The sequence below is a fragment of the Telopea speciosissima genome, chromosome 2 (assembly GCF_018873765.1).
Source record: "Telopea speciosissima isolate NSW1024214 ecotype Mountain lineage chromosome 2, Tspe_v1, whole genome shotgun sequence".
NCBI classification, from domain to species: domain Eukaryota; kingdom Viridiplantae; phylum Streptophyta; class Magnoliopsida; order Proteales; family Proteaceae; genus Telopea; species Telopea speciosissima.
The window spans coordinates 16,886,228-16,901,069 of NC_057917.1; the positions used below are offsets into that span (position 1 = coordinate 16,886,228).

Below are 14,842 nucleotides of genomic sequence, written 5' to 3' on the forward strand. Positions count from 1 at the left end.
GGTATATAATATTACATATATATATATATATATATATATATATATATATATATATATATATATATATATATATATATATATATATATATATATATATATATATATATATATATATATATATATATATATATATATATATATTATATACTTAATATAAGTATTTTCTTGACAAAAAAAAAAAACAGAAGAGAATTGTACATAGATAACTACTAGCTTTGTCATCATCATGAAGTGGGAACCCATAAAAAGAGTAGATCATCTACTATTTTGATCAGGACCATAAAAAGAGTCACTGACATGATTGTTATTTAGTTGTAGCCCCTATAAGCTTCCAGGCCTATTAAGGGGACATCGTTACAATTGTAGAGAGAGAGTTTATACACACGCCATTTTTTTCAACATATTTATTAGCTGTCCCATAGGTTGAGATCCTATGTTACAAAAACATGTTCTAATGAGACACGTGGACGGTGCCATAAATCAGGACCAACCCGACCCGGCCCGACCCGACCCTGGCAGGGTCGGGTCAGGGTTGAGAGTTTCTTGACCCTGACAGGGTCGGGTCAGGGTCAGGGTCAGGGTTAAGGCCTCTAGGGTCGGGTCAGGGTTTAGGCAGGCCCGGCCCAACCCGACCCATTGACACCCCTACAAGAATATGGTATCTTTTGTTTAATCATATTATAAATATTTTATATTTAGGCTCTAGAGCGCCTGTAGCTCAGTGGATAGAGCGTCTGTTTCCTAAGCAGAAAGTCGTAGGTTCGACCCCTACCTGGCGCGTTATTGTTTCTTCTTCCCAATTAATGTTAACATTATTTTTGGATGGAATACTTTGGATCTTTATCCCCTCAAGTTCCCTCTCGGCCCACTTTCCCTAATCCCAATAACAAGGGGGGCGCAATGACCACCTTACCCCTGCCCGAACACTTTACTTGTATGGGGTTCACCCCCCTCTTATTAGTGGGGCTGGGGAACTGGGGCCGGGCAGGGAATTGGAGGAGATAATACACTCTACTTGTATGGGATCCACCCCCCTCTTATTAGAAGGACTGGGGAACTTGGGCTGGGCAGGGAATTAGAGGAGATAATTTTCCGTTTCCCACAAGATTTTTGTATTTTTTTTTGAGGTAAACAATTCCCACACGAGTTCACCACTAGCCAGTTTATACAAACAAACACGGGATTTACAACAAATCAAACTTACTCAAACTTACTCTATGTAGGGAGGGAAGGTGAGACCAAGGACTTGAACTTGAGATCTCCTAGTAGGATGGGTTTATTGAACCACTCACTACTAAAATTATTGATAAACTTTTCGAGTACATAAATGAAATGATAGTATTTACCTTCATTAGGGAAAAAAAATATTATACTAAATGAGCAAAAAAACTACAAATTATTTGACACCATAAGTTGTGTCAATAAAAAAATACATTTTGTTTATAAAGACATACAAAGTCTCAAATTTTTTAATGTGAGAATATTCTCAACAATCCCCCCTCATGTCTTGTCCTTATGTTGGGTGGAGTGGTGGACTACCCCATGAGGGTATCATACATTAGAAGACAACAAGGTAATTTTAAGTCTAGACGAAAGAGATAGACATCATGATGCTAATATACCTTCCTTTGGTAGCTCAAAGAATCTTTTCTCATATATATATAACGTGGAGAAAAAGAATGTTACCTGATCGTGTGGTTTCTGTGCCCAAACACAAAAGCATGCAAAATTATCACTTAGTCTTTCCTGAAATAAAAAAATATATCTTATCTATATTGATGCCTCTGTACATGCTCTTAATAGCCTCTGCGTTACCCACATATTATTAACGTAGTAGGCCTTATGTTTTTATTGTCTCTGCTTGGTAGCTTAAGCTTGTGACTAATTAACCCCAAAATTTGAAGAGGAGACATATGTAGCTCTTAAGATTGAGTGTTACCACAAAATTTGAAGAGTAGAGAGGTAGGTGACTCTTAATTGGGAGAATGAGTTGACTTTGGAGAGTTTAGTGATTGGGTATGTTTGTGAGTAGAGAAATGTTGAATCATTTCCAGCTGAGATTTCACTAGTGATAAGCCATTTCCATTGTGGAAAGAAAGATGGTGGAACCGGTGCACTTGTAAAGAGAATTTTGAATGATTGGAGGCATTGAACCAACCAACCTTTCCTCTACTTTTATCATCATTACTTTACTATACACTCATTTGCCATTTTAATTTTGAATTGCTCAAACTTATGTAAACTGGGATTCTATAGAGCGAGAGAGAGAGAGAGAGAGAGAGAGATCTCAATGAATGCCTCTTATTAAAAAATTCATCATCCGTCTCTATTGGTGCAAAACTGCTCTTATGTCGTATGAAATCTTCCCCAATAATAATAATGATGACGGAAGAAGAAAATTGCCGATCGAGTGGTCCTTGCAACAGCATGAGGGTCAATGAGGGGACGCGCAAGAGCATCGACAAGGGGGGGTTTTTCATTTTCTAAAGAGGCAGAGTGGTCATTTTAGGGGGTTGTGTCTTGGCGCAGGTCCTGCATGCAACTAGACAACGTTCTTTTTCCCTAATACTAACAATGAGCAATGAAATATGGTGCAGTCCAGGTTAACAAGTCGAGGATGAATCTTCAATCGAGTGTGTTTGGCTCTGCCGTGAATTATTGAGGATGAATCTACAATGGAGATCTAGAAACTCCATTTCCCAAGTATAACATAACTCTATAAATCTATTAATTTCTTTTGGTCATTGAGTTAGATGAGAAGCCAGCATAAGCAATCATCAAAATTTGTCTTTAAACGTTGAAGCAAAAGTAATCCTATTAAGGCTATGTTTGGATACCAAGAAACAAAAAATAATTTGAGAGAAATAAAGACATAAGTCAATTTTTGTATTGTCATGATTTTTGTCTTATTGTATTTTTCCCCTTTTTTGGCATCCAAACATAACCTTAAAAAAATCATATATTGGAATACTTAGATTGATGGTTGGAATTACTAGGCATCGTTTTCATGTAGAACTTCTTTTGTTTTGGTGTAACATTTTTCTTATTGAAAACTTTTCTAATTTTTGTTTTCAAGAGGTAAAGTATGATTTAAATTGTTATCGTAAAAATTTTCAATATTTGCTTACCATTTATTTTATACAGCAAAATTATTCAAAATAATTACACTAGATGCCATTATAACAAATTTGATTAGGCAGTAAGAACCATGCATCATTATTACCAAAGAAAGAACCATGTATCGCCCTGGACTCACAAACACATACACCTTTTATCCATCCAAGACCACAAAAGCTACGTTAATGTGGTGTTAGGGTTTAGGATTTTAAGCACAAGGTTGCTTAAAACAATACACTCTGTATATCGAGTTTGAAATAATACAGGTTGCTGCCTCCAGTTAGTATTTATAGGAAAAACTAGGATTTTTAAGTTAGATGGATTCTATCCAGTGGAGCCCACCACACCCTGATTCCTTATTCAAGTAAACTTATATTAGAACATATAATAGGGTTATATAATATACCCAACATGTGGGATGCTTCCATCTCTATTTATTTTGCTAACGGTCAGATTAATAGCCATACATTGTGTATTCAAATTTGCTAATCCATAGACATAATAACACACTTATTATTTATTAGTCAACTATAATTTCTACCTTTCTATGTAAACTTTTATTGAAGATTGTAATTATCAATTATTGAGGATTATAAAACACACATACTCTCAAGGGCAAAGAGGGGTTTTTCAAAGATACGGTGCGACCAATTTGAGTGGTCAATTAGATAAAGAAGCTGTAAGTATGATTACTACCCAATTTCTTAATCTACATTGACTATGGTCCATTATCTAATAAATACCACTTAAGGATGAGGTTATGCTTTTTTTCAATAAGATAACCCAAAAAGTACAAAAGAGAGTCAAGCTAACCTTGGTTAACAAATTTACTACTTACCATTTACCACTAAAATTAGCTCCAAAGAGGGGGCATATATATCAGCCCTGATACAACTGCACATTATCAACAATTAAATTGAGATCTATGGTCTCTCACATCATAGGTTAGAAGTGAATTAGAAGATCACCTTCATCTCTAAATTTCTCTAATTTCAATTGCAGTATGAGATTCATATAGGATATAAGTTACCCCTGACCCCTTAGCTATGGGTCTTTCTATCATATTTGGCCAGTTATCGTTTGTTATTGAAGGGGGACAGACCGATATTTAAGTACAAAGAATCATTTTATATGATTCAAAATAGGTCTGTGATTGGATTTTATAACCAATCAAAATCTATTTATAATTGTATTTTATTTAGAGTAAAATAGTTAAAAAATCGAATAAAAAATAGAAAATTTCTTTCGAATTGAATCCATTGGAGGGAAGGCAACTAAAAACTGAGCAAATGAACTCAGGGGGCAGTTCTGAGAGTGAGACATTGTATTGTGTCTATTTAGCAATTGAACAGAAACACTACACTGTGGCACAATTAGTTCAAATTCTTCCAAACACGAATGCTTTGGGATATTCCATTCTTGTAGCAGCCACCGCTTCAGATCCTGTTTGAATTTCCATTTAGGCACTGATCACCTCCACCCCCACCCCCAGCCCCCACCGCTTTCTCCTTGGTCCACAGAAAATGTAGGACTGATGCCAACAGTTCATAACGAAAGAAATGACTCACCAAGCCGGGATCATGAACTAATACTAAAATAATAAAAAAAAACTATCTTTTCTGTATACTTTATACTTCCACCGGTTTTGTTGCTCTCCAACGGTCCAAAGATGAAAATCATTGTAATATTCTAAACCATTCATGAACATCACAGAAAATATGATTTAACACATTTATGGCTCCCACATAAATAACCTGACAAACCAAATTTGCCTCAATTTCTATTTTTGATCAGTTTCTCTGTTTGTTTTTTCATGTTTGGTTTGGTTTCTAGAGAGTGAAAAATGCCTCTAGCAACATTGGATGAGAAGATTTGACAGTTGATGTCCCACACTCCAACAATAACCAATCTTGTTTCTTGTACAACACTACAAACTTTCCCAGTCTAACAGTTACAGTGAATGAATAAATAACCTAATTGTATAGGTCTCAAGAGTACGGATGATGTGCCTATACAGTTCTTGTTTGGCTTTGCTCGACACCTGACCCAACTGTATCATTTTCCTTGCAAATATATGGAGATAAAAGAAGTGTAACATCTCACAGAAAGGTTGTAATATATGTGTGTTCAAGTGTGTTCACACCATAGACAACACATTCTATGTAACAAAACAATGACAAGAATCATCCAAAATTCATATTTAACTACTGATTCAGAAGTTTTGAAAGACTACAATTTTGTAAAAAGTTTGTACACCATCAAAAACAATATCATTTCATTATCTCTACTCCAAGTATAGAACCTATGGGCTTCAAATGCAGAAAGAAATAGATTATAAAGAGGGGATGATTGATGGAAGAAAAAGAAATTGGGGAAGATCCCAAAATGAAGCCTTACCATTAGCATAAGTTACATCTGAAGTAACATTAGAGAATTACTTCTACTAGCCTCAGGTGACATTACAGAAACTACTTCTAATCTCTTGAGAGTATTGCTTCCAGCCCCCCAATAAAAGGCATGTGAAATTGAATTCTGGATATGCTTTCAGCTACAAGAGCAACACATAAAAACATAAATCAAGCCATTCAACGAACAGAAGTCTGAAACTAATAATTGACACATAAGAAAGAGACATATAGATAGACAAGTTCAGTTCAGCAGCCACCTAATACCATTATCAACTATATTCAAAATTAGTTTCGGATTTTGCAAATTGAGAGACTACTCAAAAGAGTCCAGGATCGAATTGTTTAGCTTGAACTAGTCCTCTATAAAATGTGATGCAGGTGCACTACCTTGGATCGATCCAAACCCATTTTGAAATCCAAGACGGAGATGAACCAGGTCCAAATTGGGTCTATGGATAATAGGATATTTTAATATTTTTATTTATTTGTATTTTGGGATTAAAATGCAATATTATATTTTGATAGCTTAAGTAGGAGACAACCACTAAGATTTATTTTCTTAATTAATTTAAGTTTCCAAATTAGAGTAGGTTTCTTTTTCAGGTTGGGTTTCTTTCTTATTGAAGTACATGTAACCGTGCAATTAGAACCCAGATTTGAAGAATGGAATAGTGAAAAGTGTGTGAGTGCCTGCGTGGCCAGAGTGAACGGTGGCGGTTGCGGTCATGTTGTCGACGGCGATCGGTGAGTCCATGAAAGGAGAGGCGGTGATAAGATACTTGCCGGCTCGACGATCGGCGGTTAGAAGAACATTTGTGGTCTGGCCAGGGGTGATGAGGAGTGTGTCTATGGTGAAGGGTTTGGTGTAGGTGGCATCGACTTCGACCACCGTGAGATTATGTCCGGCGACTTTGAAGAAGAGCTCTTCGTTGGGTGCAGCGTTGATGATGCGTAGCATGTATTTCTTCCCACTCTCTTCTTGTAGCTTCAACGATCCTCCTCCTGCCATTGCTCATGATATATTCAAAATCAAGAATTTAGTGCCCAAAACAGAACTTGAAAAGGTTAGCTAGGGAGGGATATGTGTATATGTGTGCAGTTATTATTTAGGCCAAATGTTCTTTGCGCTGGGGCGCAGGCTGTGCCCAGATACATGGGGTGGGTGAAATGACCATCCTGCTCCCCTGAATGACAGGTTCATGTGTATGGACGTAGGCTGCGCTACGGCATAGAATAATAAGGGCTGATGTTCTCTGTGCCACAGCAGAGGCTGGGCGCCCAGACACATTTGGTGGGTATTTCTGCCATTAGGGGGGTAGGATGGTCATTTCACCCCCCCCTTTATGTCTGGGCGCAGCTTGCACCCCCGGCATAGAGAACATTTGGCTTAATAATAATAATAAGAAGAAAAACCTTGAAAGGCAATGTGACCCTTATGCCTGGATTTGGATCCTCTCTAGTGTCCTAGTGCGTTTAGTGCGCATCAGATAGTTGGGCGGGTGGCATGCACCCCAAGGATAACATCAAGTCATCTAATGCACGTTGGATGCGCTATCTCACTGGAAAGGATCTGAATCCCATACGCCTAGACACATAGGGATGCAAAATAACCGTTCCACTCCCCATGAAAGACGGAAATCCCACTCCTCTTGATGCCTTCGCAAATGCTCGCATTGACCCCACACTGACACAAGGGCCATACTACCTTTCAGGAAACCCTTTCCCTAATAATAATATATAATAAATACCTTGTGAAGAGCAAGGAGATAGTGGTCCTGAGTGGCCATTGATTGTGTGTGCATCTGAGACATTCGGTGCCATACCGGACTGAATGGGTGTCTGATTTCCACCATTCACCTAAAATTTCAGGAATCAAATCAAATTAAATCAGAATTTTCTAATTTGCTTCCTTTCCATGCAGTCTATACTCTATATGGTTGGTTCACATATCTCAAATTACTTTAGAAACTTTAGAGAAATTAACACAACCAGATGAACCGGACCCAGATCCGGTTACATAATTTGATAAAACAGGTTTTCAATCCTCTAATGCTTTGGTGAATCAAACCAACAGGTATGAGGAAACAACCAAGGGACCCGGTTACATGCAAATATGTCATAGAGAAAAAAATGAAAGAAGTTGTTATAAAAAAAAAAAGAAATGAAAGAAGTTGAGAGCTCACCTAGTACGACAACCATTTCCTTATCGGGTTTAGGGTATGGGTAAGGAACACCTTGCTTCGGCAAGATGATGAGGCCGCCGTAGCCAAAGGATGTGTGCATGCCACAGAAGTGTGCCTCTTTGGCCTGTGATGGTGAAGTTGTAGGTATAACTTTGCCCCGGCTGGATAAGGCACTGTGTGATGTATGCCGGACCATCGGCCCAACCCGTCCGAAGCTGTCGGACCCCAAGTGATGAGCACCTACTGATGTATAGAAACAACACATCAGTGCCGGAATCATTGAGTCAGGATGCTCTATCCCAGTCAACACATGCATGCACGGCCGAAATTCATAAAAATTCAAACAAAAATCAAATCGAAATTTGTCTCAACCAAAGGATTGACAACCCTATCTATATATGGGTTGAGAATAATGTGCCATTTCACACTGTAAGTTTGATAAAATTCTCATTCGTTGAACATTGTTCTTGATTTCTAGTAAAAGTACTTGAGAAGCTGATTACGTTACTCAACCTCTTATGACAGGTGCGAACTAGGGCTGAAAATTTTCATTATTATTTTCCCCTCTCTGTTGAGCTATGGCAGTTATAATCTTAAAAGGGATTGGGGACAAGATTGTTCCTATCAAATCCTGATCTGATTTGGTGGAACGTTTGATGATGATCGAACTATGTGTTGGGAAATCTAATGTTGATTCAGGGTCAATTTTGGATAGAAAAGATTGGATGGGATTGTTGTCGAGATGGACCCAGGGGCATAGTGAATTTTTATCACCTCAAATTTGCTGTCCGCTCCAATTCCTTCCAATCCCTCACATAGGAGCAGAAATGACCACCCTACCCCACCTTGGGCAGTGTGTTCGGGCAATGGGTAGGTGGTCATTTCCGCTCTTATGTGAGGGATTGGAGGGAATTGGAGCGGACAAGAATTGGAGGTGATAACGATTCTATGCCCCTTGGCTCTGAATTGTAGGGTCGATGTCTCTTGTTGTGTCACACATAATGAAGAGTGAGAACTGAGAAATAACTAATTTCTGGTGATTTGTGGGTTGAAATAGAATCATTTCAAATGCCACTATGCTTTAAATCCCAACCCACACCCCTTCCCCTGGAAAAATGTTGGATCGGATAATCCAAGAGGGTTGAATTAGTTGAGAAAGTAAAAATTCACAATTTAAAATAAATCTATTTAAATCCATTTGATGAACTCAAAAGAGAGGTTGTTAGGGGTGAAAATATGATTGGGTTTTTTAAATCTCCAACCCAACCCTGAGTCCTCTTAACTTAACCCAAGCTCAACCTTATCCTGAAATCGGACAAAGGTATCTCAATCCAGGTCCAAGCCTGCTGATTTTTTCCATTAACATATCCAATTCACCCACGAGAGAGGCTTATTTGGACGGCCAAAATATTTGCCATGTGTCACATTAAAACGGGTCTAAATTTATATTAATAGCTAATAGAGAAATCACGTTATTAAACTATTTGGTGAGGAAACATTTTATACTAATAGCCCATTTGTTTAGAGGGGACTTAGGGAATCGTTACCTTCTCCTGTTACAGCACGGTGCTGTAACGCATCGTGCGGCGGGTGCAGAGGCCATGTGCACCATATGGGGCCCGTAATGCCACATGGCATCTGCAATGCCACACGATGCGTTATAGCATCGTGCTGTAACAGGAGAGGATAAAAATTTGGGACTTAGGTGAGGTGGGAGAATTGATGTGAGAAAATGCTGATGTCACACTGCAGATTGGCTAAATTATTCGGATTGGATAGGATCAAAAGGTGGAATTGCTCAATTTGAATTGGCATAGGAGTGATTGAATCAGGCCAGTATGGGTTGATACAACCAATACATATTGCTACCAACAGTGACTAATACCTTGAACTAAATCCATGCTTGAAATTGACATCTGAGGTGTTCCGAATGGCATTTCCATATTGTGAGGTATGGGATGGTTAAAAATGCTGGTCATTCACCCCCTAGGGTGAGGGTCAGATTTGATCCTAGACATAGCAACAATAGGCTTTGGTCCTTTCCATAAAGGGAACAAAAAATATGTAACCAAAATAGTAAACTAAGAAATTGTCCTTTCATTTCATTGGGATAAAGCTCCTTTAAAATATCAAACCCATCCACCCCTATATACAAGAGGAAGAAGAGTGGATTGGACCAAGTTGCAAAATTACAATTTTACATTTCCTATCCTTATGTCTCATCATCACATAATGGGGGCAAAAATGAGCAAAAAAGTTAGGTTACAAAATTCTGTAACCTTCTTGGTTGCAAACAGATGTACCCAAATATTTTTAAGGAATATTCTTGTTTTTTTTTAATTCTAATTTTGCGGTAGGGTAGATTAATCTTCAATCCTATAAGTTATCATCCTTATATCTACGTTGGGAATGCACGGAGGTTTGCTTGATGGGCTCTGGGTTGGTCGTGGGCTTTTTTGGTTTTTGAAACAATTTGGATCCTAAAATGGAAAAAACAATAACCCTTTTTTTGTCAGATTCTATGAAGGGCCGATGGGCCACTAGGAATGACAACCCAAGAGGCGGCCGGGGTGGCATCCCAGGCTCTCAGCTCCAAGAGGAGAGGGGGCTAAGATGGGGGGAGGGGGGGAGAGGGAGGGAGGGACAATAAGGTTATCTAACATCCAATGTTTGAGGGGGGGGGGGGGGGGAGAATTGAACCAGAGACCTCTCCCTTTGGACTTAGGCCAGCATCCTGCTGCACTCGGCTATGTCGGATTTGCAAGTGACCGATCCCAACACCTTACCGATACTGTATCAGTGACATGGTACAGACAAGAGGTAAAATGGTCAAAAAACCCATTTTTAAGGAGAATTAGATGAAAATTTGTCTGATACCAATCTGATAACCTACCAATTTCCGAGTTAACTAATACCCGTTCCGATACCGTGCACTAAAACCATGACTCACAGAAAAGAGGCACTAAACATTTTTCATTATTTGAATGTAATAATAGGATGTTTTGCATAAAATTCAGTGAGATTTACATATGAAAAGGGAGGAATGAAAAAGCGAGAGTCTAGCAAACAAAAGCAGTTAGAATGGAAATTCTCCTATTACCTATAAAATCCCTATGAACAGTACCAATCCATCTAATATTTACAAGAAAGAAGTATTTGAAGCTAAGAAAGGCATCTATGTAAGCTAAAATGTCTAAAACAATAACAGAAACCACTTGTATAAGTTTGAAGCTGTTGTCGGTCCCTGTTTCAGGATCTTGAGCTGCTATTAATGTTTGAGAAGGCTGAAGAATGGTTTATCAGAAACCGGTATGCACTTGACGACCCAACCAATAGGCCAAGATAAAGCTGCAATTCCAATAGATGCACACCATTGCCCCCAATTCAATCGTTCTGTGTTTGCAAACTTTTTCATTGACTCTACCATCACCACTTGAAGAATAATTGTCATTCCCACAATCCCCAGAAACAATCGGTTCTTATGTATCCCCTCAAATATGTTCTTTTTCTCCAACTTCCTTGCATTGAACTCATTGAAGACTTGGCAGAGGACAAAGGTATTGAAGATGAGGGTGTCCTTGATCTTCTCTTCTACACCAAAGATGGACATTCCCTTAAACTGCAGAATCAACAAGATTGTTACCTGATATAATGCTTGGGCACTGAGGTTCCTCCACATGACCTTGGTTATAAGTGGTTCAGTTCGACCAACTGGGGGCTTCTCTAAGAGCTCCTTGGTGGGCTGCTCCGTGGCTAGGGCCAAAGCTCCCAATGTATCCATGATCAGATTCACCCACAATAACTGGACTGCTGTTAATGGGACTTTACCAGAGGAAACCGCGGCAACAAAGTTGATCACAAGGGCAGCAACATTCACTGTGAGCTGAAACTGGATAAACTTTTGAATGTTGTTGTAGACACACCTACCCCACTTCAAAACTGTGACTACTGAATTGAAGTTATCATCTAAAATGACAATGTCTGAGCTCTCCTTTGCCACTTCTGTGCCTTGAATTCCCATCGAAAGCCCGATGTCTGCTTCTTTTAGTGCTGGTGCGTCATTAGTGCCGTCGCCGGTGACTGCAACAACACGGTCTTTCTCTTTCAAGCACTGTACCATCAGAAGTTTGTCAAAGGGGGAAGACCTTGCCATGACCCGGATTGTATCAACCTTCTGTTTCCTCTCTTCTGGAGTGTAGTTTCGGAATTCTATACCTTCCACCACTGCTCCATTGTTCAAATCTTCATCTGCTGTAAGTAGTCCACATTCAATGGCTATAGCTCTTGCAGTGAAAACATTGTCACCAGTGATCATTTTGATGTTAACACCAGCTTCTCTGCGAGCTTCCACTGCCTCACTTACCTCAGGTCGACATGGGTCCTTCAAACCCACTAAGCCCAAAAAGATCAGTCCATCTTCTTCAAGCTTGTGGGTGGCATTTCCATTTTCTTCTACTTCTGAGATGGGTTTGTGGGCAAAAGCAATGCATCGAAGGCTCTTAGCTGCCATACCTTTGATAATTTGCTCTAATTTCTTCCTTGCATCTCCATTCATGGGTTTTACAGTCCCTGTTCTGCCAAAGTAGCTTGAACAGAGAGCTAGTATAATCTCCGCAGCTCCCTTCCAGTGCACGCAAATCGCCTTCTTGACGTTCTTTTTCATCAAAACTCCACTCCGCTTCTGCTCTGAATTGAAGGCTTCAACATGGAGAACTGTGCCACTCTGCTTCACTTCATCTACATCCATACCCAAATCCAACACAGCCCACGAGAGAATGGCTTTCTCAGTTGGGCTACCAGAAAACTCAGGCACAGTTCCTGAGTTAGACCTATAAACACCACCAGTTGTGTTCAAACTAACTCCCTCTTGTAGCAATTGAAGGGCATTGGGAGCTATTAACTTTGAAGCACCATCAGTGATTGCTTCTTCACCAATCCAAAACTCAGTGACCTTCATCTGGTTCATTGTGAGGGTGCCAGTTTTATCTGTACAGATGGTAGTGGCTGAACCCATTGTCTCACAAGCCGAAAGTTTGCGAACCAGAGCATTATCAACCATCATTTTCTTCATAGAATAAGCCAGAGTGAGAGTGACAGCCAATGGCAAGCCTTCTGGAATGGCCACCACTACAATTGTGACAGCAGCAGAGACAATACTCACTACAGCATTCATCACATCATCAAATTTGGTCTTCTTTCCATTAAACTCACGTTTCCCCTTTTCGTCCCGTGTGTTCCCAGTGAAGTAACGAACTAGCATCACAACAAGAACAATGAAAGCAACAGCCAAACCAACCTTACCTATATAGGAAGTGAGCTTATTGAGGCGAGCTTGTAATGGGGTCTGCTCCTCTGTTCCACGGGTTATTGAATTCATCATCTCTCCCCAAGTTGTGTTAACGCCGACAGAAGTGACAAGCATTCTGCCGTACCCATCAGCCACTTTGGCTCCAGAGATCAAGAAAGGGTTCTGGTCACCATTGATGTCCACATGGTCGCTCTCCCCTGTCATGCTGGACTCGTCCACTTTCAAGGAATGGCCATCTAAGAACAACCCGTCTGCCGGAATCTGATCACCGATCTTCAAAACGACAATGTCTCCGACGACAATGCCAAAGATTGATATCTGTTGCCGCCTGCCGTCTCTGATGACATCAACACTAATGTCGTTGCTTTTCTCAGAGAGCTTTTCAAATTGTTTCGATTGCTTGAAGTTACTAATTGCAGATACGAAAATAACAAGACAGACAGCAAGAAAGATGCTCCCACCATCATACCACCCATCTTTAAGCCCATCTTCTTTGATGCCAAATCCAAGAGAGAGAGAAACACATACCAGAAGAACGATAATTGTGGTGTCCTTGAAACCTTCCAAGACGAAATGGAAAAACCCTTTCGCAGTCGGCTTTTGATAAGTATTAGACCCAAATGCATTGCAACGGCGAGCGACCTCTTCGGTGCTACCATGGATTCCATCTTTGCAATCAACTTCGAGAGCAGCAGCAACTCCATCGACACCTCCAAACTGATCAAGAATTCCCAAGTTCTTTTCCTTTACGAGGGTAATTAGGCTTTCGTGATCAAAATTGGAGGAAGGTGTGGAATCGGTGTAGTCAAGATCATTAATGTCAAGAACGGCGTAAGAAGGAGAATGGGAGAGATGGATGAGAATCTGATTCTTTCTGTGGACAAGAAGAGAGAGGAGGGCTCGAGTGGAGTAGATGACTTTGAAAGCCAAGCGCCATCTCTGGTGAGGTCTAGTAAGAGGGACTACGTCATGGAAGAAATTAGCAGCGAAGTCGTAGTAATGTGAAGCAGAAACAGAAGCAGATGCAGAAGCAGAAGAAGCAGGAGAACTAGACTTGCCCATGAATTAATGCAGAAGAGGACAAGAAAATTATGAGAATTTGAAGTTCTGAATGCAGAATAGGATGGCCTACATTGGAGATTTTATATATCGAGATACAGACACGGATTTCAGTTTTTAGACGAAAGAGCACCGAAGCTTCCACTGTGCATTCCTAAAGACTCTCTCTATTAAAAAGAGTTCTTCACAAAGAAGGCATTTAAATTAGGCAGTTATTCTTGATGAGATTCACGCGTTGGAAAATTATAAGGAATCAATACTTTACTGGGAAGATGAAAATTTTCACTCTTAGTTTCATATACGTTTGGGTTTGTTTCATCTTTTATCAGCTTTGCTTTAAAGGTAAGTTTGGTTTTTCTTTTTGAAACGTATAGGATGATTATCTCTTTCCGTTTCCAGGATCGCTTATTTCGATGTCAAACTCGCTTTCTTCTTCGTTACCGTTACAAGCAATTTCCCACTTGTTTCTCAGAGGATTTTCAGTTACGATTCACTGCGACTGTTCCGGTTGCTTCTTCTTTACCGTTACAAGTTCACTTTTCCCGCTGGTTTCTCAAAGGATTTGCAGTTACGATTCACTGCGACTAATCCGGTTGCTTCTTCTTTGCCGTTACTAGTTCACTTTCCCACTGGTTTCTCACAAGATTTTCCAGATTTTCCCGTTAGGATTTGTGTTGTTTTTATCTCTCTCTCTCTCTCTCTCTCTCTCTCCACACACGGGTATATTGATAGGTTTGGTTCCGTGTAATGGGTCGGTTTAGGTTTAT

The 14,842-nt window shown here is 39.7% G+C and overlaps 2 protein-coding genes and 1 non-coding gene across 3 annotated transcripts; 1 reads left to right on the forward strand and 2 right to left on the reverse strand.

Moving 5' to 3' along the window:
* The first annotated feature begins 707 nt into the window (after nt 1-707).
* On the forward strand, nt 708-780 carry TRNAR-CCU. The gene has a single exon. It is a non-coding gene; the product is annotated as a tRNA-Arg (tRNA).
* Nucleotides 781-6,168: 5,388 nt separating this feature from the next.
* On the reverse strand, nt 6,169-7,353 carry LOC122650500 (laccase-4-like). Its single transcript, XM_043843911.1, has 2 exons — nt 7,274-7,353; nt 6,169-6,527 (listed from the first exon to the last, which is right to left on the reverse strand). The coding sequence occupies exons 1-2, from the start codon at nt 7,344-7,346 to the stop codon at nt 6,169-6,171; spliced, it is 432 nt and encodes a 143-aa protein (XP_043699846.1). The 5' UTR covers nt 7,347-7,353.
* Nucleotides 7,354-10,687: 3,334 nt separating this feature from the next.
* On the reverse strand, nt 10,688-14,078 carry LOC122650501 (calcium-transporting ATPase 12, plasma membrane-type-like). Its single transcript, XM_043843912.1, has one exon. It carries the CDS (start codon nt 14,076-14,078, stop codon nt 10,977-10,979), a length of 3,102 nt encoding a protein of 1,033 aa, XP_043699847.1. The 3' UTR covers nt 10,688-10,976.
* Between the last annotated feature and the right edge of the window lie 764 nt (nt 14,079-14,842).